The 26,482-nt window shown below is 43.4% G+C and overlaps 1 protein-coding gene and 2 long non-coding RNA genes across 7 annotated transcripts in view; 2 read left to right on the top strand and 1 right to left on the bottom strand.

Annotated features, from left to right (window-relative positions):
* Nucleotides 1-26,482, top strand: part of LOC112661219 (uncharacterized) — a 37,288-nt gene that overhangs the window by 982 nt on the left and 9,824 nt on the right. Inside the window, exon 2 of the long non-coding RNA XR_007404264.1 lies at nucleotides 25,711-25,831. This is a non-coding gene — a long non-coding RNA (uncharacterized LOC112661219). The remainder of the gene's footprint in view (nucleotides 1-25,710; nucleotides 25,832-26,482) is intronic.
* LOC125753149 (uncharacterized) lies at nucleotides 49-8,339 on the top strand. Its single transcript, XR_007404263.1, has 2 exons — nucleotides 49-309; nucleotides 921-8,339. It is a non-coding gene; the product is annotated as an uncharacterized LOC125753149 (long non-coding RNA).
* The window catches only part of FGD5 (FYVE, RhoGEF and PH domain containing 5), a 127,921-nt gene continuing 114,098 nt past the window's right edge, over nucleotides 12,660-26,482 (bottom strand). For all 5 annotated transcript variants that reach the window (XM_035702793.2, XM_025449125.3, XM_025449113.2 and 2 more), the window contains exons 18-21: nucleotides 25,671-25,801; nucleotides 20,036-20,164; nucleotides 14,491-14,645; nucleotides 12,660-14,104 (exon numbers count right to left, since the gene is read on the bottom strand). In XM_035702793.2, the coding sequence (XP_035558686.1) occupies nucleotides 14,068-14,104; nucleotides 14,491-14,645; nucleotides 20,036-20,164; nucleotides 25,671-25,801 (452 nt within the window). In that variant the 3' untranslated portion in view covers nucleotides 12,660-14,067. The remainder of the gene's footprint in view (nucleotides 14,105-14,490; nucleotides 14,646-20,035; nucleotides 20,165-25,670; nucleotides 25,802-26,482) is intronic.

Below are 26,482 nucleotides of genomic sequence, written 5' to 3'. Positions count from 1 at the left end.
CGGCCCGCGGGCCCGGCGGCTGGCAGGCGGGCGGCGGGCGGCGGGCGGCGGGCGGCAGGCGGCGGGGCGGCGAGGCCAAGCGGCCCGGCCGACAGGGTCGGCTTGCAGGGCAGAGGGCCGCTCGGTCGTCTTCAAAGCCTGGGAACGCCGGGCGCCGTTATTCGGAAGCCAGCCCGCGCCTCCTGGGGGACGTGCTCTCCCGGTGACCTCTTCCATCCCGGCCTCCCGCCGAGCTGAAGCCTAGGTGTGTGTTGGCCGAAGAAGCCATCTCGCAGCGGACAGCCTGCAGGTCAACGGGGTGGCTTATTGGTGGGTATTGGGCGGTTTGTGCCCTACTCTTTACGGATTGGTTTTTTATTCAGGTTTTAAAGCCGCCGGCTTCTGGAGGTATGGGTCAAGGATTGAAATAGTTCAAGACCTGGTATTTACGGTCTTTTAGTGGACATGTGACCCCCATCTTAAGTCCTTTCCCCTCTCCCTGCTGTGTGGGGCTAGTGAAGTGATACCTAGGTTGTATGTAAAACGGCTCTGCAAAACTGCTCCTCTCGACCCTTAGGAATTTGGGGTTGTACGTGTTCCGTAGATGTTCCTCTCTTTTTAAGTCGTGGTTTTGACTCGCTTTGGGAGGGGTGGACCACTTATTTATCTTAGACGCCCTGAAATGTTTTGGCTAAACTCTTCTTGGCCATCGTGCTTTGTAGGAGGAAGATCCTCTGCTTATTGATTTTTTTTTCTTGCATTTTTCATGTTATAAATAAATGCTGAACCCAGGATGGATGGGTTAACCATTTTTCTTAGACATTTACGCTTTGGTCAGGCTGACCCCAGCTTTTGAGTATTTTGTCCATAATCTTCTATTTCTTTTTGATAGGAAATGCTTTATTTTTATATTTTAAAATACTTTATTTTATTCATGACAGACACAGAAGGAGAGGCGGGAACACAGGCAGAGGGAGAAGCAGGCTCCATGCAAGGAGCCCAATGCAGGACTTGATCCCGGGAACCACCCCCCATCACGCCCTGGGGCCAAAGGCAGGCGCTAAACTGCTGAGCCACCCAGGGATCCCCAGGAAGTGCTTTAAACACACCATTTTTTTCTTCTCCCTTGTTCTCACTTCTAAAAGAAGTAAATGAGTAAAAGAGTTAAATTTGTAGTGTCTTGGTGAATCACACAGATCCTGAAGCTGAAAGGGGCCTCAAGAAATTATGATAAGGTCCAGTCCTCTTCTGGCAGGAAGATCTTACAGAAGAGTGGGTAAGAACCAGAAAGGTCACGTGATGTGCCTATGGTAACACGGTATTTTGATGGTAAATCCTAGTAAACATGGACTGCTTTTACAATTGTGTACCCTTTTTCAAAAATTAATTTTTTAATGTTGAATAATGCTTCCAGATATAGTGTACAAAATTCATACATCATTGAGTTTGGGATTTTGTTTTGTTTTGTTTTTGCAAACATGTTACAATTGCACTAGTTATGAAGTAAATACTAAACAATCATTTACGGTTCTTTCTTTTTTTTTTTTAGAGATTTTATTTATTTATTCATGAGATACACACAGAGAGAGGCAGAGACATAGGCAGAGGGAGAAGCAGGCTCCATGCAGGGAGCCTCATGCGGGACTCGATCCCAAGACCCCAGGATCATGACCTGAGCTAAAGGCAAATGCTCAACTGCTGAGCCATCCAGGCACTCCATTTACATTTCTATGATGGACTATCCTTAGCACTGTGAACAACACACAGTTATTTCATTTTACTGAAGTGTGGGAACTGAGGCCCAGGTAGGGTAAGCAACCTGCTAAATGGTACAGATGCAATAAGGGAAGCCAAAGTTGGGATCTGGTCCTTTTGACCTTAAGATTTATGCTGTAAAACCATGCTGCATCAGTTTGGCCTGTTGGTAAAAGCGTTCAGTAAATGTTCACTTAAAGGTTAGATATTGAATATTAAAAGTAGTGTAGAGGGGCACCTGGGTGGCTCAGTTGGTTAAGCATCTGCCTTTGACTTCAGTCATGATCCCAGGGTCCTGGGATCTAGCCCAGGATCAGGCTGTCTGCTCAGGGGGGAGCCTGCTTCTCCCTCTCCCTGCCACTCCTCCTGCTTGTGCATGTGCTCTCGACCTGTCTGTAAAATCAGTCAATCAATCAATCAAAAAAAAAAAAAAAAAAAGCATAGAAAGGATTCATAATCTTGAGCAGCTTTTCTTTCCCTGAAAAGAGGTGCACACATACAGAGACAGATTGCAAACAATCACAGCAGGTAACAGGCCTCTGCAAATTTAGATCGGTGCTGCCACAGTGCCATTTTTTGCTCCATTGTGTTTTTGCTAGAAGTCTTTTAAAATATATATATGTGTGTGTGTGTGTGTGTGTGTGTGTGTGTGTGTATATATATATATATTTTTTTTTTTTTTTTTTTTTGGAGAAAGCACACTGCACTTATTTGAGGTGGGAGGCAGAGACCGAATCTTAAGCAGGCTCCACTCTTGGTGCACAGTCTTTTTTTTTTTTTTTTTTAATTAATTTATTTATTTATGATACGCACACAGTGAGAGAGATAGGCAGAGACACAGGCAGAGGAAGAAGCAGGCTCCATGCACCGGGAGCCCGACGTGGGATTCGATACTGGGTCTCCAGGATCGCGCCCTGGGCCAAAGGCAGGCGCCAAACCGCTGCGCCACCCAGGGATCCCGGTGCACAGTCTTATGACCCTGAGGATCATGATCTGAGCGGGAAATCAAGAGTCATGTTTAATGGACTGAGCCACCCAGGTGACCCTGGTTAGAAGTCTTTTTAGTAAAAGTATTTTAAGTGGCTTTAATCACAAAAAATATTCATGCTGTATTTATACTAGCTTATGCTTTTTTTTTTATACTGTGTTAATAAGTATCTTCATTTGCATCAACAGTACTTTTAACGTTATTTTATCTGCCTTTAAAGGGCTCTTGACTTGGAGGGGGCATAGTAAAGGACTGCCAGGCCCCAGTGGTTGTGAAGCAGTAAGCTTTGGGTGGGGCCTCGCATCAGCACTTCTGAGCATCACAGAGAATTCTGATGTACATTACTGGCCTGAACCACTGATCTAATTCCAAAAATGGGTGGCAAAAGAAAAACAAGACAAGACTTTTTGTTTTGCTTTTTGAAATGCAGTTATTTTTTTAAGCTGACCACTACTGAAGATTATTCATTCACAGGGATGGGGGTGTGACAGGAGTGATGATCTATCTGGGAGTATCCAGCTGTTGTGTGTGCTTTATCTTGGCACCTCCCCAGACTGTGAGCTCTCTACTGAACTATGCCTTGTCCCTCTCTATCTTAGCGCTTAACACAGTACGTGGTAAAGAGTGGGTATTTTAGGGGATCCCTGGGTGGCTCAGCAGTTTAGCATCTGTCTTTGGCCCCAGGGCGTGATCCTGGAGTCCTGGGATCAAGTCCCACATCAGGCTCCCTGCATGGAGCCTGCTTCTCCCTCTGCCTGTGTCTCTGCCTCTCTCTCTCTCTCTCTCTCTTTTATAAATAAATAAAATTTAATTAAAAAGTGGGTATTTAATGAATCAGTGCTTTTCCCATCAACAGTATATGGTGAACAGTATTCATACTATCTTCCCACTTTTAAGATGAACTCAGTTAAAGTTTGTTGATTTCCCTGAGCTGGGTGAGATGTGAGCTTGGGGCTGTTGGCTCCTTGGACAGTGCTCTGTGGATGAGACCTAGGTGTTCCTTTCTCTGTCCTTTTTGTTCTCTGAGCAGATTTATTTTTTTTTTCCACAACAGTTAACTAAATAGTCTGTTTTTCAGTCAATTATTAAGTAATTTGTGAGCTCCTTGAGAGCAGGAACTATATCATGGAGTTTCATTTTATACATAGCACAGAGTAAACATGTTTTTTGCCATCCAGGGTTATTTAAATGATAAATGTCAATGAAGACCAAATTTTGGTTAAATAATAGTTGTAGATATGCTAAATTTTTCAAGGTACTATTATTAAGCAAAGTTTTTTTTTTTTAACTTGTAAAAATACTGCTTTTGTAGTAGCAGAAATTATGGTTTTCCTTATTTTTGTAGACTAGGAAGACTTATTAATTACCTTCTGAATTTTGTATCAACTTTTCTATAATAGCTTATGCTCTATACTATGTATAGTAATTTATGAAACTTCTGTTACATCATTTAGATAATTATGACATGTTTATAAAATAAACTGTTAAACCTCATGTAATTATTAGCCTTATTTTTTAAGAATGTGGAATCTAAACAGATGTAATAAATGAGTACCAGATCGCATGTTCCTTATCGTCACACATTATCTTGTTTAATCTTCAGAATAACTTTGTGAAGTGGATGGTATTATCTTGTTTTTATAGCTGAAAGAGTTTGAGGCCTTCAACAGGGCAGCGTGACTTCTCCAAAGGCAGGTGGTGGAACATTTATCCATAGTTATTTCTGCTTATTTCTCTTCTTCTGTCCTTGAGGACTTTAGGAAGAAAATCCTCTTCTCTCCACCTCCGTGATTCTCTGGAGGTTGAGCTCTGTCACTGTAGGCTAGTTGGAGAGGTCTCAGGTTCTGTATACTTGGCCCTTGCTTTTCCCAGGAAGAGAAGAGAGACTGAGCTTGTGGTGGACTGGTGGGACTGGAGACACAGGGACACACTGTGAGAGTGGGTTCACGAGTTCCTCCAGAATGGCTTTTGCTGGGAGGTTTGCCCTTTTAGTTTCTGTCCTGAGGGTTCCAGGGCCTTGAATGGGTATTATTTCAAAGTAGTATTTGGTATCTTGGTGTATGATGAAAAATTAGATCATCTTCCCTTGATCCCCTGTTTTAGAATGCAGGTTGCCTAATTTGGAACTCTCAGTCTTGAGATTGGGAGTTCTTTACTAGTCCCGCACCACCACAAGAGCTCATCACTGGAGCCTGCTGGCCTTTTATTCTCAAAGTCTAAGTAGTGGCACTCCTTGAGGTTTTTGTTTTTTTAAAGATCTTATTTATGTATTCATGAGAGACACAGAGAGAGAGGCAGAGACACAGGCAGAGGGAGAAGCAGGCTCCATGCAGGAAGCCCGATGTGGGACTCGATCCCAGGACCCAGGAATCATGACCTGAGCCAAAGGCAGACGCTCAACCACTGAGCCACCCAGGTGTCCCACTCCTTGAGTTTCTTGAAGAGATTATATCAGCCTCACAGCCTGTTCATTACAGGCCAGAAAAGGCACCTCAAACACCTCAAAGCCAAAAGTCCTTTGGAAAAGCCTTCTGTGCTTTGCTTTGGGTCTTGGCTTTCACCTTGGGGAGGCTCTGGGTCACATTTGGCTGCTCCTCCACTGTTCTCTAGGTCTTCCCTCTGTCATGGCTTCCTAACCTTCCAAAGCAACTCTACCAGGTGCCCCCTCCCTACCCACCCTTCCTTCCTTCTTCCCTCCCCTCTACTACCTGAGTGATCTGAAACAGCCATTTCTAGCTTTATTCTGTTAATAAAGTTCTTTAATGGCTTTGCATTGCTTAGGGCTGAAGTGAAAGATGCCTAAAGTGGGGACAGTGTGGGTTGGGTTTGGCAGGTATTCTAAAGCTGGTCAGTAAGCTGAGATAAACCCTATTGGTATGTTAACTGGTCACCGAGACACCTGGAGAGCTCACTAGACTTAAAGGGACAGCCCCCCCAAAAAAATAAAATAATAAAAAAAATTAAAAAATAATTTAAATAAAAGGGACAAGCCCCCTCTCAGCATCTGGAATGCAGCCAGAAATGCATATTTCAAGAGAAGCCAGAAACCCAGATTTGCAAATGAAATCTGACTTTCAAATATTGGTAATATACAAATGGAGTTTTAAATGTGCAGGCCAAACATTATCTCTTAAACATGGTTCTGGGTCTCAGAACTAGTTTGGAACCTTTGACTAATCACATAAAATCTGAACTGAGCCAGGGCCACTGAAAGGCTGTCACATAGGTCTTTTCAGCCCCTTTCAGATTAGAGCACCATTCAGTGGTGGTCTTACAATAAAAACACTTGAACTCAGAATTTCAATTCCTTTTATAGAACATACATTTTAATCTGTCATGGAAAGGGAATTTGGCAGTCCTGAGCCCATGTCTCCAGGTTGAATGCCATAGTTCTCATTCTTCCAGAGCACACGTTTACTGTCTCCTGTCAGGGTGGGGAAGGGCAGTCACTTGTCTCTATAGAGTTGGGCTCAGGGGATCTGAGGGTCTCATGACTGCTTACAAAGACTCTCAACTCATCCTCTTGTTGGTTCCACTCTAGCCTTCCCATACGCCCATGCCTCCAATCTCCAAGCTTCTTGAGAGCAAGGGCTGGCCCTTGTGTCTCACTGGAGTCCCTCCTGGCAGGCACTTCAGTATTAGTTTTCTCTGCTAATTCAGCTGCTGCTGTCCATGCATGTATCCTCCAAAAATGAGTTGACCATTTTGATATCCTGTGCCTTTTCTTTGTCTTTTAGGTTATATCTTTTTATTCATTTACTGTCCTTTTAGTAGGTTTTGGAAAAGAGCCAAGAAATGCATGTTTTCTGGGTATCACTGCGTAACTAACCACATCCCAACTCAATAGCTTAAAAAAACACTTTTTAACATCACCATCTTGCAGTTCTAGGGGGTTGAGATAGGAGGTTCTCTCTGGAGGGCTCTTGTGGTTGCACTCAGAAAGTAGCTGGAGCTAGAGTCCCCAGAACAGGCTTCCTATCCTGTCTAGTGATTGGTGCTGGTTGGCAGTATGGACCCTGACGTGACCTCTCCGTGTGGCCCGGGCCTCCTCGCAGCATGCTGGATGCATTCCAGGAGTATACACGCAAATAAAGTGGCATCTTATATAGAAGCCACTCCTCTGATACTCCTTGAGCCATCACCCAGGCCTGCCCAGGTTCAAGGTGAGAGGATCGCTTGATGGCAGGAGTGTCTACGTCCCTTCCGTTGGGAGGAAAATGTGCAGGAGGGCATCGACTGTGGCAACAGTCTCTGACAGAATAGGCTCCCATCTCACGTGTTCAGTTCACCTTTTCAGTGGAAGACCAGAGTGTTCTTCCTAAAACAGATGTCGAAACTGTAGGGTAAGTGTAGTGGCCCTGAGTGGCCTGCCCACAAACAGCCCTTTTTGTCTCTGTTTTTGTGACTTCTTCCATTCACTCTGATAATACTGACTATCCCATTTCCTGGATATGCCACATGGTATCCTACTCATTCTCACATACTTTACTCCTGCTCTGCCTCCTGGGGCCTTCTAACCTCTTTTCTCTGTAACGCCAGCCCTCGCCAGCCCTTCTGCAAGGTGGCAAGTCACACCCCCACCCAGTTATTTACTGATCTGCCTCAGGCACAGTCCCTTCACTGCTTTCCATTCTCTCACAGCCCTTTCTCAACCTCTACCTTGAGAGTGTTTGTACCCAACTTCTCAGGTGGTGACCTCCTGGAGGTAAATAACCGTGTCTCTAGTGCGTAGTACTGTTAAAATAGCACCTGAGCATTGCAGTGTTCCAAGGTCCCTTAGGGTTCTCCTGGGCTTACATGCACAACATTCAGCTTTTGCTCTCCTTCCAGCAGTCAACTGAAAAATTTTACCACCAGGGAACACAATCCCGATCATATTAACCTTTCTTTCCAGCTAATTAACCCTGGAAGGAAATACCATGTATTCTTGAGGCTCTAGGTTTGTTGAGCAAATTTGATTTGTTCGTAGACATTTTGGTTATGACTTAGGTAACCAGTGTTTCTCTGTATTAGGAAGGTGAGTATCCGTCAACTGTGCATCAGAGTTTCAATCAGCAGAGCCAGTTTCCAGAATAACTGAAAATTAATTATCTTTCAGCTGAGGATGGCAGTTGAGGGTGCCGGTGGCAGAGTACAGGGTACCCTGGATGTCTTGGCATATTCCAGATTTGCTATCAATGGACTGTGGGGCTTCAGATGAGTTCCAACTCATGAGTCTGTTGGCTCGTAGGTCATTTGAGGCTGCACCACCTACCAGGGTGGAGGAGTGTGGAAGGAAGAAAATGGAAGCACTCTTCCAAGTGGTAAACTGAGGCATTCATGAGGGTGTTGAACCTCAGAGCTCAAAACTCTTGACCAAATCCCTGAACTAAACATCTAAATCTTACAAACTTTGAATGTGAAATGCACTGTTAAATATATTTAAAATTTTGATAGGGTTTTTAGCAAATGTATTTATTGTGATTTCACCCCCCAAAGAGAGAACTTGTCAAGAAAACACCATGTTGCATCGTCTGTTAGAAGTCTTATCTCTATAGCCAAAAAAAAAAAAAAGTCTTTATAGCCTTACTAAACAAAGGAGAGAAAGACTGTTCCCTTATAATTTTTCACAAAGAAAGCTTAATAATGTCAAGGGACATATCTGGGAAAAGGAAAGGGTTTCAATGTTATTTAAAAGGCCATTTGGGGGGCACCTGGATCACTCAGTCAGTTGAGTGTCCCAACTCTTGATTTCAGCTCAGGTTATAGTCTCAGGGTCATAGGATGGCCCTGAGTCAGGCTCCATGCTCAGCATGGAGCTAGCAGTTTGCTAGAGTCTCTCCTTACATCTCTGCCCTCCTCCCACCTGCTCGCACTAACTGTAATAAGTAATAAATCCTTTAAAAAAAAAGCCATTTTCTTCACATCTTTTTGTCAGGTGGGGGGGGATGTTTTTGATCCTATATAGCAAGGGATGGGCTTGTATAATGAGACCAATATCTTGATTATTTGTAAAAATGAAAAATCTTTGTTGAGTAGGTGAAAGGTTGAGATTTAAGAGAAATTAGATTGCTGCAGTGAAAACTAATGGTCATTTTCCACCATGCCCCATAAAATAAGGTTCAGGGTCAGTCACACTGAATGGTATTACAGCTGTATTTTAAAAAGCTGTCTAATTTTATGCCTATAACAACTTCCATAATTATACATGTTGGAATAATCAAGTCTCATGCTTTGGGGTATAGCCAATTACTGTAGCGATCAAGAGGTAATTTATTTTCTCATGTACGTTGCTCACAGCAGGGCAGCTCCATTATGCATTCATGAAATTCTAGTGTGGCTGTTAGGGTTGTTAAGTGCAGGCCAGTGGATTTGAAGGGCCACAGATTTATTGGAGATGGCAGTTCTTTTAAGTCTTCATCTTCTCCTTGTACCTGAGACTTTAAAAGGAGTTTTTAGGAATATATAGAATTATTTCCTATACTTGACCACAAGACAGATTTTTGGATATAGCTGTTGGTGAGCACATTGGACGTACAGCCAAATCCTTCCTTTCCCTCCGAGTCTACCTTTGGAGAGAATGTGAACTTGCTCTTTTGAAGGCGAGATCCTAATTTTGAAAAGAACTTGAGGTCATTTAGGGCAGTTCTCACTTGAGTGGGGAAATCTTTATATAATAAACCAGAATAATAATCACTGTTGCAAATAAGCTTTGGGAATCCCTGGCATAATAACATGTTGTTATTCCAAAGTTCTATGATATTTGCAACTCTCAGCTCCTGGATAATTGTTGTAACTTATAATTTACACATACCAGTGACAGGAATATGTTACTTTGCTTATAGGTGTCTGGTGCCACATCCATTTCCTGATCAAAACTATTTTTGTAGCTTTACCATGAATTTTTTACCTCCCCCCTCCTTGTAGTATTTTTGAAGCATTCAAAAAATAAAACTGGCAGTGTCCTTACATTTGAATGTGTCTTTAGTAAAGTCTTTTGTTTTGGTTCATTATATGCCTAACTGCAACTCTGTGCTCCTTAGTTTTTCCTTACCTGACAGTCTTAAGAAGCTAGAGGTTTAAAAACATTTTGAAAAATAAGTTTTGACCATAATCTAGAAGTATAAATACATTTTACATCAACAATCAGTAAATCCTGTGTACGTACACACACACACACACACACACACACACACACACACACACACGGTTGAAACCACAATAGTTCTTAAGGACGAGGGATACGCCCTGCTGTGTTCTGTTCTGCTGTGCCTGTGGGGTGGGGTTGTGGGGAGGGAGCTGGTTCTGGTCCACTACATCGATTTCATAATCCACTCCTAGAGTTTAAAAAAAAAAAATAAGGCTACAGACCTTGTACACTGTGTCTTTTCTTTCTCTTCCCCTCACCCTTGCTTTCTTAACACGGATTTTATTTTGTACAAGCCTCTCTTTCACTCTTGTGGAAATGCTGCCTTTCTATGCTTGCTCTATTATAACGGTACCCATGAAGGACTATCAGAATGAGGCTTGTTGTCCATCTGTTCTGTCCACATAGGATGCCATTTCCTGTACAACATCACCAGATTATCAGTGCAAGGAAGAAACTGAGGCCACATAGAGAACGTGCTCCATGGCCCCCCACACTCCTTGCATTATGTTGATCCAAACCATAGTCTTTTTTCCAAAAGATGTGGTCCAAAGAATGGATTTTGTGGGTAGATCCTCAGCAGCTGTCCTCCCCTCAGCCCCCAGCTGACAGGTCCGTCCCTGAACGTGTGGACCTGGAGCAGCATGGAAGGCCTGCTGGATGCTTCTAAGAAAAAGCGAGTACAGAAAGAGGAGTTAGTCCCCCCTCCCTGGTGCCTGTAAACAGGGGAACCTGTAGCCCAGCCACTAGTGGCAGTCACTCCTCAGTCTCTGGAGAACCAACCCTGGAATCAATCGGGCTGACACTGGACAGCAGATTAGAGAAACCCAAAGAGCTTGGTTCTTAGGGATACTGTCGAAGTCAAACTGCCCTGCTTTTGGATCTCCTTATAGAGCTAATTTCCTGTTTAAACCAATTTGATGTTCGTTTTCTCTTACCTGCTGTTGGAAACAGGCTTCTTAGTGTGGACACCTCTGTCCTTTCAGCTGACCATCAATATATGGAAGCACAAAAACTCCCATGATTATAGAAGCCACAAAACATGGGCTGAATCAATTAGAATATTCCAGCATGTTGTTGATTCTGCCTTGTAGCAGAACTCAGCTCCAGCTTGGTCCTACCACTCCTCAGCCCAGGTGACCTCGGTCCCTACTCAGGGCTTCAGTGTTCAGTGATGGACATTTACACTGTCAGACAAATGCAAGGCTGGGCTGGATGAAGAACAGACTCGGACCTCATCACCCTTCAGTGGTGGTAGCAGGGCTGTCATCCTGGGCACCAGCCCGCATGGCATGCACCCCAAGACCCACCCACAGTCCACACCCACACATGGGGCCAGGCAGCATCCAAGGGAGAGTAAGCGGCCAGCTTGTCTGTCAGCCTGACCACAACTCAAAGCCTACTTCTGAGCTGTGCAAGAGTCATGACCATGAGCCAGAGACCTGACCAATGTTCCTGGACACTTTGTTTCTAGTGTGCTTTGTGTTAGTGAGCACGGACAGATTTCTTCCGACTTACTAAGACCGATCCAGGTGGGAAAGACATTGTCTGCAGAGAAGGTGTGAAGCCACTAGAAAGCAAGGGCTTGCTTTCAGCGCAACTCCGGTTTCACAAAATTTTACTGATTCTGAGAAGCAGGTGGAGGCCTACCCTACAGAGGTGTTTTCCTGACCCACGTGTGAAGAGCTCAGGGAGAGGTCATTCAAAAATCGAGGGGGAAATGACCCGATGACCAGAGGGAGCTCAGCCTGCCCCTGCCAGGCCCTCTTTAGGCCCGCTTTCTTGCTTGCAATTTCCGTGGATAATAAGGAAGGTCTTGGCATATTGTCTTCATCTTGTCACAGAGCAGGGCCCATGACTTCTTTTACTTTGTACGATGCAGGCCCATCCCCGTGGGGTTACGGTTTCCAGCCTGCCTTCTTGAGTGTTTGGTTTGTGCTTATCCCTGCACTCTTTGGGAAGCTGGAATGGTTTCCATGTGACAGGTGAAAACACCAAGGCTTGGAGCCCCTGAAGTGAGTGACTGCTCAGGGCCTGCATGCTCTCTTTTGTGGGATACAGCTTGGCACAAAACACAGCCCCAGCTGAAGGCACACAGCAGAGGAGCTGCTCTGTGCCCAGGGAGCAGGTGGGCAAAGCAGAAACCATGGAGCCTTGGGGAACATGGTTATGGCATCAAAGCTGGCCATTTCTCCAGCCCCGGGGCCCAGTAGAAAGGAGCACCCTTAGGCTAGGTGGGTGCCTTCACCTGAGTTACTCTTAGTAGGCCCCATGAACCTGTAAAACTGGCTGGTCGAAGAGCAGGTCAGGGAAGGAACAGCCAGCAAAATTGGCCAGGAGAAATCCGCTGAAATTGATGAACTGTGGGAAGGACAGGAGAGAAGGAGTTACAGGTAAACCAGATGGGTCCTTGCCCAGTCACACGGGAGCCATGGAGGATTTTAGTGGCCCCTGTCACTTCCTTTTATAAAACTGACCCAGTAGGGTTTATCTATAACTCCGGTGTTTTGTATTAGGGTAAGTACTTGGTGAGAAAAGCTCCATTACCTCTTCTTTTCAGAGCATCAGAAGTAGGATGTTACATGGTACAAGAGGCCTTCGTAATTCTACGCATCTGGAAGCCCAGAGACTGACAGTGGCCAATGGCGCACAGGAGATTGGGGAAACTCCCACTATCTAGTGCTGAGATCTCGCTGTGCTTTTTAAAGGCTCAGAGGCTCGAGGAGCCCCACTTAAATATGTCTGTTGATGAAAATGGTTGCAGTGGAGCTGATCCCTCAAAAATTAATAAAAAGATGTCTCATCACTTAGTTTCAATCATTAATTAAATGTTTAATGCAAACATTTTAAAAGAGAAATTGCAAACTAGAAAAAAAATTCCCCTGAAAATATTTAATGTAAATAACTCCTTGAGATGGTGCTTTATACAAAGGGCTTGTCAGCAAATGCCTTTTTGTTTAGGGGACAGGACATCAGGAAATGGTATGATTGTTTTCTATTTCAATGAGAGTGAACAAGGAATCCCACCTGGCCCCACCCCTACTCTGCAAACAGACATCTGTGCAGCATGATGAGCAGCGGTCCTCAGCTGGAGGTGGCTGGGCCCAGGTGCCCTAGAGTATCTTCAAGCCACTACTTCTGTGCCCCCTCACTGTGTCCAGAGCCACTGGCCAAGAACACTCACTAATCCACCTTTGGATTGTTATCTTTTCTCTATATATATCTCAAGGTTTTGGTAATACAGCCGAAAGATAGCCATACTGGCAACAAGCTCAGGTTCTCAGACACCTAATGCCATCAGCTCATGTTGGGTAAACACAGGAAGGCACACAATAAATTAAAGCAGACCCTCTCTCCTCAGGGGGTTTGTGGTGACCTCCAGGGTGGGGGCTGGGTTAGCCAGCGGCTGAGCTTCCAGCACTGGTGTAGTGTGAGGACCACCCTGGGAAGGAGAGGGTCCTGTATTAATAAGTCGTGTCAGTATACAGGTCTCATGAGCAAGAGGAGGAGAAAATCCTTGCCTTCTTATCCAGTGCAGTGCGGCCTCCCCAGTGAGGAGCACCCTCTCCTCCGAGTGCTGCTCACTTGCCCACTTGGCGAGGCCCAGCCATGTCTGCACAAATCAACTGTATGTACACCCTTGTTGTGAACTGGCGGCAAATTAGTCCACAGGACTCCCATCTGCTCCTTACTTAAGTGAATCACTTGGAAAACAAAACTAGAGGTTGTAGCTCAGTAAAACAATAAAGTGCTTTCGATGAGGGTAGCTGTTATTTACCAGTTGCTTCTCGTTTCACCTGAGGCACTGACACCAATGCTATGAAAGGTGATGATGTTTACCATAGTAAAAAAAAAAAAATTGTAAAAGCCTGTTTCCACTAAAAAGCCTGCATTTCTAAAATGTACTTTTTTCCTATTGTTTCCATGTCTTCACGTTACTAAACCTGATCTCACTACTGGGTAAGGAAATAGTTTATGCTGGGGTGGGGTGGGGTTGGAGGGTGGAAGACTCGAGAACAGAAAAGGAGCAGTTCATAAATATTCCTTAAGGGTTCCACTTGTGACGGTGAGAGGGGGAGGTTATGGCAAAAAAGATGAGGCCCCGTGCTGAATCCAGATGTGAGTCCTGATAAGTGGAGACACGGAGACACAGATTGGCTTCTGGAAGGGTCCATGTTCAACCTAAGACTTTATTCTGAGTCCACATACTTGGTAACTGCTATAACACGCTTGCATCTTCCATGGCCTCGATCCACCTGTAAAACAGAGGAGAGGGAACAATTAGGTGTCACCGCTCTGTGACTCCGGTCAGAGAACTTATAAGTGACCAGGTGGACAAGGTGACTGTTAGCTTGATGTCAGGAACCATGTCATATTCATATGTGTTTCCCTAGCATTTAGCAAAAGGGCTGGAACACAGTGGAAATGTCTGCTGAACCAACGTGTGCCTGTATGAACGGATCATGATAATCTTTTTAAAAAATCTTACAACCAGGAACAGGTAGTTCCGTTGTTCTGCTGTGGCCCAAAGAGATTTGATGAAACAGGATGGCTGGAACAGAGAGAAGCTAAAGCCCTGGGTAGTAACTTGTTTCCTTCTAGAGGGAGAGGCAAGGACATATAGGCCTAGGTATTTGGGTACCTTTGAGCCGAATTGGTATCCTCTGCTTTGAAGCTATAAAATAGGGTTTTCTTATGGTAGAGGTGAAAAATAGGTCCTACTTCACTGCTGCCCTCTTCCTTCTCTGGGGCAATGGTGAAACCGAGCAGGGGCATACTCTCCATGGCCACTGTGTCCTACAGAGGAAAAAAGCGAAAACTGGTATTAAACACGGCACTATACATACAGTCAACTGCTCAGTATTTACGGTTCCCTCCGATTTAAGATACACGAGGAGTCCTTCTGTGTGAGGTAAGCTTTGGCAACACTGGAATAACCACTTGCGTACTCTCCCCCCCTCCCCCCCCACTCATGCAGATCAGTCATGCAGAGAGAAAGAAACTTAACACTCTGTCACAGCCTGTTAAGGTCCAGGCATTTGCATCTTCATACTATCTTGTTGAATCTTCACAATAATCATAGAAGGTGTCCCGTCACTCCTGTTCTAAGACACTGAGGCTCAGGGAAGGTAAATAACTCCCTCTCTAAGATCACACAATTTAGTAAGGGGCAGAGAGAATTTGGACTCATGACCACCTTCTAACACTACATTCTTTCTGCTGACTTGATTAGTTAGTGACTGTTTTCCAGAATTACTTCAGAAAACATACCCTGTACTTGTTCCCTCATGCCCTCATCCACTTAGGGTGTCTGTGCTATAAAGTTGCTAACAATTTGATGAGATGTACACAGAGAACATAAGTAGATCTTAAAATCACAGTACTCAGTGGAAAAAGATTTTTGTATATAAAGATATATTTACATGTATTTATGTGAAGATACATCCTTATCAAATACAACTTTATGAAATCACACACGAAGAGATACAATTAGTTAAGCAATTAGTTAAGATATAATTAGTTAAGAAGGTGGTGGGAGGAGAATGGGGATAGTTGAGGTTGTGCATAAGATGCAATCAATTTTCAAAGACTGCTGTATCAGGAAAAGCATCTGACAAAACTCAGTATCGATTCATGATTTAAAAAAAAACCTGTAAGCAAACTAGAAGGGAATTTCCTTAATCTGAGGGCACCTGAAAAATACCTATAGCTAATATCCTACTTAACAGTGAAATACTGAATGCTTTTCCTATAAGATTGGGAACAAGACAAGAGGGTGCTTGCTCCCAACAATTAAACTCAAAATTGTACTGAAGGTCCTAGCCATTAAGGCAAGAAGAAAAACATAAAGTTCAGAAATAGAAGAAGTTAAACTATCTGTGCTTGCAAAGGATTTGATTATTAAACAACTACTAGAACCAATAACCAATTTAGCAAGGTCATAGGATAATCAGTTTTTTCTATCTGTTTACTACCAGGATACAACTGGAAAATAAACTCGATTCAAAATAGCATGCAAGGGGCAGCCTGGGTGGCTCAGCGGTTTAGCACCGCCTTCAGCCCAGGGCAAGATCCTGGAGATGTGGGATTGAGTCCCACATCAGGCTCCCTGCATGGAGCCTGCTTCTCCCTCTGCCTGTGTCTCTCTGTGTGTGTCTCTCATGAATAAATAAAATATTTTTAAAAATAGCATGCAAAAAATAAAGTTAACAGAAATGCAAGAACATAAGTATATGACCTCTATACTGAAACTATAACACATTAAAAGAAAAAGTAAAGAATAAGTAAATGAAGATATATGCCACGTTCATAGATTTGAAGATTCAGTATTGTTAAGATACCAACTCTCTCTGAATTGATTCAACAATCCCTGTAATAATCTCAGGTGTGCAGAAATTGACAAGTTTATATGGAAACATAAAAGACCTAGACTACCCCCAAACAATCTATAAAAAGAACAATGTTGGAGGGGCACCTGGGTGGTTCAGTTGGTTATGCATCCAACTGGTGATTTTGGCTCAGGTCGTGATCTCATGGGTCATGGGATTAAGCCCCATGTCAGTGGGGAGTCTAAGATTCTCTCCCTCTGCCCCTCCCCCGAGTCCTGTGTGCATGCAGGCTTTCTTTCAAATACATAAATAAATCTTTTTTTTTGGGGGGGGGAGCAGATAGGTTTTATTCCATCCTCTTCCTGCCCTAAATAAATCTTAAAAAAAAAAAAAAAGAATAATGTTAGAGGCTTACACAACCGGATTTCAAGACTTACTGTAAAGTTCTAGTGATTAAGGCAGTAAGGTAGTGGCATAAGAATTGGTAAATATATCACTGAAATAGAATAGAAAATTCAGAGATAGCCCCAAATGTATATAATCATTTGTTATTTAATAAAGACACCAAAATAATCCTATAGGGAAAGGAAAGCCTTTTTCTTTAACAAGTGGTGGTGGAATAACTGGATATCCATATGGAAAAAAATGAACCTCAACCCCTATCTCACACCATACTCAAAATTAATTTTAGATAGACCTGAATGTAAAAGCTAAAACACTGGAGATCCCAGAAAGCAAATACAGGGGAACAACTTTTTGACTTGCAGTAGACAAAAGTTTCTTACAATATGAAAGGCAATAGTCATAGAGGAAAACACTAATAAATTAGGTTTTATGTTAAAAAAAACTTCTGTTCACCAAAAGAACAGAACAAATTCATTAAGAAAATTCAAAGGTAAGCCACAAAATATTTATTCACAAAACATTTATCTGACAAAAGACTGGTATCCAAGATATGCAAAGAATTCTGTAACTCAGTAATAATAAGACAACTTACTTTTAAAAATGTGCAAGAGATCTGAACAGACATTTCTCAAAGGGAAATACACAAATAGCCAATAAGCACATCAAAAATATTAGTCATGGGACGCCTGGGTGGCTCAGTGTTTGAGCGCCTGCCTTTGGCTCAGGACATGATCCCGGGGTCCTGGAATCAAGGTTTGCATCGGGCTCCCTACAGGGAGCCAGCTTCTCCCTCTGCCTGTGTCTCTGTCTCTCTCTGTGTGTCTTTCATGAAAGAATAAACAAAACCTTTAAAAAGTATAGTTAGTCACTAGGAAAACCTAAATTAAAACCCCACTGAGATTCTTAGTAAATTAATGACTGAATACTAAGTGTTAACTAAGATGTGGAGCAACCATAACTAACTCTCCCATTTACATACATTGATGAGGGCAGCCTAAGACGGTAGACCACTTTGCAAAAGGTCTGTTAGTTTCTGATAAACCAAACATATACTTTCCTATGATCTAGAAATTCCAATCCTAGGTGTTAACCCAAGTGAAATAAAAACCCATTTTCATATAAAAACCTGTATACAGAAGTTTAAAGTGGTTTTATTCATAGTTAACAAAAAAAACGGAAACAACCCAAACGTCCTTCAACTTGATGAAATGGAACAAACAAATGGTGGTATCAAATGATCACAACATGGAATACTACTCAGCCATAAAAGGGAATGACCTACTGCTGTATTCAAAAACATGTATCTTAAACACATCCTGCTGAGTGGAAGAAGTCACATTTCTATGTGATTCCATTTACATAGAAGAAAGATTCTAAAAGAGGTGAAACTAATCTATGTTGGAAAAAAATTCAGAACTCTGGGGACAGGAATAAGGTAGGGAAACATAAGTAAATGATAGGGGGGGGTCACAGTATAGAGAGTGAAAACTGGCTATCCATTTTATCAAACGATTTTTCTTTGATGGAATTTGAAAGCTTAGTCCTTTCTTTTAAAAGCATTTTTTAAAAAGAATTTATTTATTTATTCCCGAGAAAGAGAAGCAGAGACACAGGCAGAGGGAGAAGCAGGCTCCATGCAAGGAGCCTGATGTGTGACTCGATCTTGGGACACCAGGATCACGCCCTGAGCCCAAGGCAGACGCTCAACTGCGGGGCCACCCAGGCGTCCCTGAAAGCTTAGTCCTATCACTGGTATGGTCTTATTAAGAAATTGTACAAGCTCTTTATGGGAAAAACTACTTTGGAAACATACTTGAAATCCACTTTTTAAAATCAACTTAGGGGGGATCCCTGGGTGTCTCAGAGGTTTAGCGCCTGCCTTCGGCCCAGGGTGTGATCCTGGAGTTCCCGGATCGAGTCCCACATTAGGCTCCCTGCATAGAACCTGCTTCTCCCTCTGCCTGTGTCTCTGCCTCTCTCTCTCTCTCTCTCTTTCTGTCTCTCATGAATAAGTCGACAAAATCTTTAAAAAATAAAAAATAAATAAAAGCAACTTAGGGTGTCACTTCCAACGACAATCATTGCTCAGGACCTAGAAACTTTGGGTTTTCCATTCCTAGACAGGATTCACATCTTTGGTGGTTATTTAATCATCACTAACCCTCTTCACTTGTCTAAGCCAGCATTTCTTCTTCCCAAAGAGTAGTCCATGGGGTAGAATAGTTCCGTGAGACACTCCATGAGGAAGGGCCAATGATCAGGCCAACATGGGAAATCTCCACAATACACATGGGTACATTACAAATTCTGAGAAGGACTTCTGTGAGGCACCCACTAACTGCCTACTCAGGGTCCCCTCAGAACCCAGTGTTTAGATAACCCCTGTGAGCATCCTGTGTAATACCCACTTAGAAGATGCTATCCTGGGCTGCAGGTAGGCATTTCAGCTTATTCTGGAAAGATCAAAATTCTCCTCAGTTCCTCTGTGGGCATGTCAGCAAGGGCTTGGCTCACATAGCACTGGAGTTGCACAGGCCCACTGTGGGTCCCCCTGTGTGTCCCTGCTGGCTTCTGGGATTCCCAGAGGGAGTGGCAGGCTGCGACCATCACAGCTGCAGGTCTTTTGTAAGCTTTATACACCCCAAAAGAAAATGTCTCTTCCACCTTTGCCAGCATCCACGGTCAGGGAGGAAGGGCCAACCCTGAGCTGATGCGAATATCCTCCTGGGGTAAAGCACACACCCTCTGCAGCTGGGCAGAGAATACTTAAGTCCCGTTTTCAAAGTGGGTTAGGTGTGGAAGCCTCCAGATGGTGGGGCCTACACATAGACATCTTTCAAACTATCCTCCAGGTTTAGCCTGGGTCAGGACCAGAAAGCTCCCTGCTATATAACCATAGCCCACACATGTCTACTTTGGCAGAAGGCTTGACTTCCAAGGCCCTCCTACATTTTAGATATAAAGGTAAGATGCTCTCAAAGAAATAGAAGCTTACGTTTGATTTAGTAGAAACATTACCATGAAGCAATGTAGTTCCCTGGTAAAGGAAATGCACAGAGCAAAAAAATGTGGTATATTCTTTGTTCCAAACAACTGAGGTGGAGAGCAGAAAGCAGCCTGCTCTTATGGAGTGTCTGGCTTGTGCTAGGTGCGGGCCTATGACATTCAAACACCTGGGTGCACAGGTCTCATGCTGTACTGCCTTATTTCCACAGAGAAATGGTAAGTTCTTTTGACTTGGAACCGAAACATGGTTGTGTATCCACAGCAACACTCAGCACATAGTGCTGCTCGACACAGACTTGAGTGACATGAGAACTGGAACCAGCATCCAGCCTTATGCTGCCCTGCAGGTGATGGGGTGTTGTGCACACCCAGATGGACATTCTGAGGTATGAGCTTAACCTGAGGGCCTTCACAGGTGAGAGGAGAGAAAACACAAACCACCACTACCTCACTGGCCATGTAGGTGTAGAGCACTTTGCCTTTGATGACAAACCAGAGCTTCTTCCAGTGCCTCTTGCCTTTCTTGCACCGGCTGAGATAGCCACTGATGGCGGAGCCCTCTCCAGAGGCGGCCACCTGACAGAAGAGAAGCAGAGCGGTCAGGACACCAGGTGGTAGACATGGTTCAGACAGAGATAAAATGACAGTGCAAACCAGTTGGCAGAGTGTTTATACTACTTTGAAATCTGAGACTCGAATGAGGTCTCAGGATACATCCAGCACCTCAAAAGCACCAGAACAGTACCAGGCTTTAAGACAGGATTTACTGAATGGACTCAGGAGACCAGTAGTCAAAAACTACCTTCAGGAGTGCCATCCCAAGTGGTGTTTCAGATTCTTAGCTCCCTCTCCCCAGCCCCCAAGGCCTCAAAATATGAAACTGCAGATATCTGGGGGAAAGGTTCCTCCTAAAACTGATTCTTATAAGAGTTAGTATCTATTCTTCTCAAACTATTCCAAAAAATAGAAAAGTAAGGGAACCTTCCAAATTCATTCTATGAGGCCAGCATTAACCCTGATACCAAGCCAACTAAAGACACCACTAAAAAAGAGAACTTCAGGCCAAATATCTCTGATGAACATAGATGCAAAAATCCTCAACAAAATAATAGCAAACCAAATCCAACCATACATTAAAAAAATCATTCACCACAATCAAGTGGGATTTATTCCTGGGATGCAAGGATGGTTCAATATTCACAAATCAATGTGATACATCACATTAAGAAAAGAAAGGATAAGAACCAAACGATCATTTCAATAGATGTAGAAAAAGCATTTGACAAAGGACAATAGCCATTCATGATAAAAACACTCAAGTAGGTTTAGAGGGAACATACCTCAATATAATAAAGGCCATTTATGAAAAGTGCACAGCTAATATCCTAAATGCAGAAAAACTGACAGCTTTTCCTCTACAGTCAGGGATAAGACAGGGATGTCCACTCTTAACATTTTTATTCAACGTAGTACTAGAAGTCCTATCCAGAGCAATCAGACAACAAAAAGAAATAAAAGGAATCCAAACTAAGATGCCTGGCGGACTCGGTTGGTGGAGCATGCAACTCTTGATCTCAGGGTCATGACTCTGAGCCCCATGTTGAATGTAGAGATTACTTTTTTTTAAAAAGTCCTCCAGGGCAGCCCTGGTGGCTCAGTGGTTTAGCGCCGTCTTCGCCCCGGGCCTGATCCTGGAGACCCGGGATCGAGTCCCACGTTGGGCTCCCTGCATGGAGCCTGCTTCTCCCTCTGCCTGTGTCTTTGCCTCTCTCTTTCCCTGTGTCTCTCATGAATAAATAAATAAAATATTAAAAAAATAAAAAAGTCCTCCAAATTGGGAAGGAAGAAGTAAAATTTTCACTATTTGCAGATGACATTATACTATATATAGAAAACCCAAGAGACTCCACCAAAAAACTGCTAGAACTGATAAACAAATTCAGTAAAATCACAGGATACCAAATCAACATACAGAAATCTGTTGCATTTCTATATGCCAATAATGAAGCAGCAGAAAGAGAAATTAAGGAATCAACCACATTTATAACTGCACCAAAAACAACAAGATACCTAGGAATAAACCTAACTAAAGAGGTGAAAGAAAGATCTGTACTATGAAGAAACACTGATGAAAGAAGTGAAGATGGCATAAAAAGATGGAAAAATATCTCATGCTCATGGATTGGAAGAACAAATATCATTAAAATATCAAATATCTATACTATATATATATCTATACTATATTTGTATATATACAAATATCTATACTACCCAAAGCAACCTTCACAGTTAATGTAATCCCTGTCAAAGTACTACTAGCGTTTTTCACAAAGCTAGAATAGTCCTAAAATTTGTATGGAACCACAGAAGTCCCTAAATAGCCAAAGCAACCTTGTAAAAGAAAAGCTGGAGGCATCACAATTCTGGATTTCTTTTTTTTTTTTAAGTTTTATTTATTTATGATAGTCACATCAGAGAGAGAGAGAGGCAGAGACATAGGCAGAGGGAGAAGCAGGCTCCATGCAGCGGGAGCCCGACGTGGGATTCGATCCCGGGTCTCCAGGATCGCGCCCTGGGCCAAAGGCAGGCGCCAAACCGCTGCGCCACCCAGGGATCCCACAATTCTGGATTTCAAGTTATTGTACAAATCTGAAGTAATCAAAAACAGTGTGGTATTGGCACAAAAACAGACACATATCAATGGAACAGAACCCAGAACCCAGAAATGTACCCACAACTATATGGTCAACTAATCTTCAACAAAGCAGGGAAGAATATCCAATGGGAAAAAGGATGTTTCCTCAATAAATGGTATTGGGAAAACTGGACAGCGACATGCAGAAGAGTGAAACTGGGCCACTTTCTTATACCATACACAAAAATAAATTCAAAATGGATGAGAGACCTAAATGAGAGACAGAAAAACACTTAAAATCCTAGAGGAGAACACAGGCAGCAGCCTCTTTGACATGGGCCATAGCAACTTCTTACTAGATGTGTCTCCTGAGGCAAGGGAAACAAAAGTAAAAATGAACTATTGGGATTTCATCAAAATAAAAAGCTTCTGCAAAGAGAAGGAAACAATCAACAAAACTAAAAGGCAACCTTTAGTATTGGATAAGATATCTGCAAATGAGATATCTGATGAGGGGTTAATATACAAAAATACATAAAGCACTTACAAAACTCAACACCTAAAAAACGAAAAATCCAGTAAAGGAATGGGCAGAAGACATGAACAGACATTTCTCCAAAGAAGACACACAGATGGCCAACAGACACATGGATGATCACGTCACTTATCATCAGAGAAATGCAAATCAAAACTGCAATGAGATACCACCTCACACTTGTCAGAATGGCTAAAATCAACAACACGAGAAACAACAGGTGTTGGTGAGGATGTGGAGAAAGGGGAACCCCTTTGCACTTTGCTGGGAATGTGAACTGGTGCAGCCACTCTGGAAAACTGTGGAGGCTCCTCAAGAAGTTAAAATAACTATCCTATCGTCTAGCAATTTTACTGCTATTTACCCAAAGAATACTAAGATATTAATTCAAAGGGACATATGTATCCCAATGTTTATAGCAGCATTACTGACAATGGCCAAGATATGGAAGCAGCTCAGATGTCGATTGATTGATGGATGGATAAAGAAGAAGCAGTATATACACTCAGTGGAATATTACTCAGCCGTAAAAAAGAATGAAATCTTGTCACTTGCAATGACATGGATGGAACTAGAGGGTATTATGCTGAGTAAAATAAGTTGGTCAGAGAAAGAGAAATACCACATAATTTAAACTCATATGTGGAATTTAAGAAACAAAACAAATGAACAAAGGGGGAAAAAAAGAGAGACAGGGAGCAAACCAAGAAACAGACTCTTAACTACTGAGAACAAACTGATAGTCACCAAAGGGCAGGTAGGCAGGGGATGGGTGACATATATGATGGGGATTAAGGAGTGCACTGTTGTGATGAGCGCCAGGTGTTGTATGGAAGTGCTGACTCACTATATTATACACCTGAAACTAATATAGCACTGTATATTAACTAACTGGAATTTAAATGAAAGCTTGGGGAAAAAACCCACACATACATGCTCAAAAAATGAATTTGATTCTTACATTTTTTAAATTTTTAAGAAGATTTTATTTATTTGAGAGAGAGAGAGAGAGAGAGCATGAGCACAAGCACGAGCAGGAGGGTGGGGGGCAGAGGGACAGGGAGAGAGAATCTCAAGCAGACTCTGCACTGAGTGTAGAGCCCCATGCATGGCTTGATGCAGGGCTCAATCTCGCAATCCTGAATTGTGACCTGAACTGAAACCAAGAGTCACACATTCAGCTGACTGAGCTACCTAGGTGTCCCTGATTCTTATACTTTTAAGCTCATCTCTTATGTTTAAAGATGGATCCTCTTTGTAATGTTTACTTAAAAGGTTTTATGATCTTCTTCCTAATAGGGGTGTTAATTCCTGTTGTTATTAGTAGATGTGATATTTGTCTGTTGGAGAGTCTTTATGTGGGGGTTCAAAACACAACACAGGTTTAGAGTAATACTAGTCTGGGGTTCCAGGCCAGGTTCTCCCACTTATTTGATCAGCAATGTGTGACCAAATGTGGAATGATAGCTAAGAGAAATTAAGTGTGAAAAAATGTATAGAAGATTCAGTACAACTTCTTATCTTTTGGGTAAAAAATAAAAGGATCAATGAATGTACATCTTTATTATATATATGCAATAAAATTTCTGGAAGGATCCTTAAGAAACTTGATGGTGGTTATCTCTGAGGGTAGGTGGGCCTGGAGGACTTTGGGAAGGAGAAAAACTCATGTTTCATCAGGTATTCTTTTGTGCTGTTTTTTTTTTTTTTAAGCTTTTGTTTATTCATGAGAGAGACAGAGAGAGCATGAGGCAGAGACACAGGCAGAGGGAGAAGCAGGCTCCATGCAGGGAGCCTGACATGGGACTCGATCCCAGGTCTTCAGCATCAGGCCCTGGGCTGAAGTCAGTGCTAAACTGCTGAGCCACCCAGGCTGCCCCTTTTGTGCTGTTTTGAAAAAACATTTTCTTTACCATGTATGTGTTATTCCCAAGCTTTTTAATATGCAAAGGAATTAAGTTAATGAACAGAACTGTACTCCCTTTAAATATTTCATGCTCTAACACTTTTTAAAACCCTTGCCACGGGATCCCTGGGTGGCGCAGCGGTTTGGCGCCTGCCTTTGGCCCAGGGCGCGATCCTGGAGACCCGGGATCGAATCCCACGTCGGGCTCCCGGTGCATGGAGCCTGCTTCTCCCTCTGCCTCTCTCTCTCTCTCTCTCTGTGACTATCATAAATAAATAAAAATTTAAAAAATTAAAAAAAAAATAAAAAAATAAAACCCTTGCCACCTGCTACTCAATAATGAGTATTAATGCAGAAACTTGGAAACAGCTGATCACACTTCTTTTGACAGCTTGTATATGCACAGGTACACATTCGTTTGTGGTTGTGATCAGAATATAGACATATAATCTGACCCTCCATATAGGATGGACTTGACTTCAAGCAATTCTGAGGTTTCCTACAAAGAGTCCCATACCCTCTAGGAGACTCAGCACCTGAGGCTACTTGGGACCTATAGGTTGATTGGTCAGCATAGCTCCGAGGGCCTGCTACGGAGGGCTAAGGCAGGACTGTGACTCTTTCAGTCATAAGAACCCCAGTGATCTGTGCACTGCCCTTGGAGACCAGGTCCAGGCCATGGGACAGTAGAGAAAGTAAGGAGGAAAAAAAGAAAGACTTGGAGGGGAGGGAGGGATGGGAAAGACTTCTAGCACCATCCACATTTCGGGTCTTGCCTTCTGCCACCAAGCAGCCATGTCCTCAGTGATGCCCAGGAGACAAACTCTGAGTCAGTCCTTGTCACTAGAGTGTCTCCTGTTGGGAATTCTCTCGTCCTGAAGGGCTCAGCCAGGTTGGGGTGGGGGTATGGGTGTGGCATGAGGGGTTCATGGTCCTCTGTCCACTGAGAAGGACTATGAACCTTCTAAATCCCTTGCCTCCCACACAGGCAGTCCACCTGCCTTACCTCAGTTAGGGCTGAAGGGACCTTCTTCTGCTTCTTGAAGGTCGAGGGGTTGATGCTGTGGAAGACGGATGAGAAGGCACTGCTCGAGAAGCGGGGGGAGGACAAGGGGAAGCTCATGCTCACGGGCCGCTCTGTAACCAAGACAAGCCAGGCAAAGGGAGGTGAGTGTCCACATGGACAGGCATGCACCTTGCTTTGGAATGCCAGTCCCTAAAAAATTAGAGCTCCTAGTCCCTCATGAGATGGGACTCAGCCTCATGATGGGGGTTAGGTGTGACCAGAAAGACAAGCACACTCCCTCTGCTGACACAAAGGCCATGGTGACCAAGAAGAAAGGCTTCTCCTGGGTGCTGGCCATGCCTTCTTCATCTGGGCTGTCCTCCATGATGGCTTCAGGTGGCCTCAGGGAGAAAACTTTGCTTTTAGGCCCAGGACACTTGTCCCTTTGGACCAACATTGCCTGCACAAAGCCTGTACCCTGAGCACAGTCTCTCAAGGGCCAGCCTGGCTTCCCCAGGCTCTTTCATCAATCAAGAAGCCCTCAGCCCTTGCCTGATCCACAGTTCCTGTGCTGTCTGTCTCAAAATCCTTATCCTGGAAAAGTCCCGTAGAACATAAGTCTATAGAACATTTTCAAAAAGAGTGCCACCGTGGCAAAGTAAACATGAAGCACCACACCTGCTTCACAGAGAGGCACAGACCGAGTGCTTCCCAAGCTTAGCTGCCCACAGACCCTTCTTCTGGGAGTGCCAATCGACTTCCCATGGAGTCAACATTTTAGGAAACGGTGCCCTAGGTGTGAGTTTAAACCC

Source organism: Canis lupus, chromosome 20 (assembly GCF_003254725.2).
Source record: "Canis lupus dingo isolate Sandy chromosome 20, ASM325472v2, whole genome shotgun sequence".
Lineage (NCBI taxonomy): Eukaryota > Metazoa > Chordata > Mammalia > Carnivora > Canidae > Canis > Canis lupus.
The sequence above is the reverse complement of the archived record's forward strand: the minus strand, read 5'-3'. Positions and strand labels throughout refer to the sequence as shown.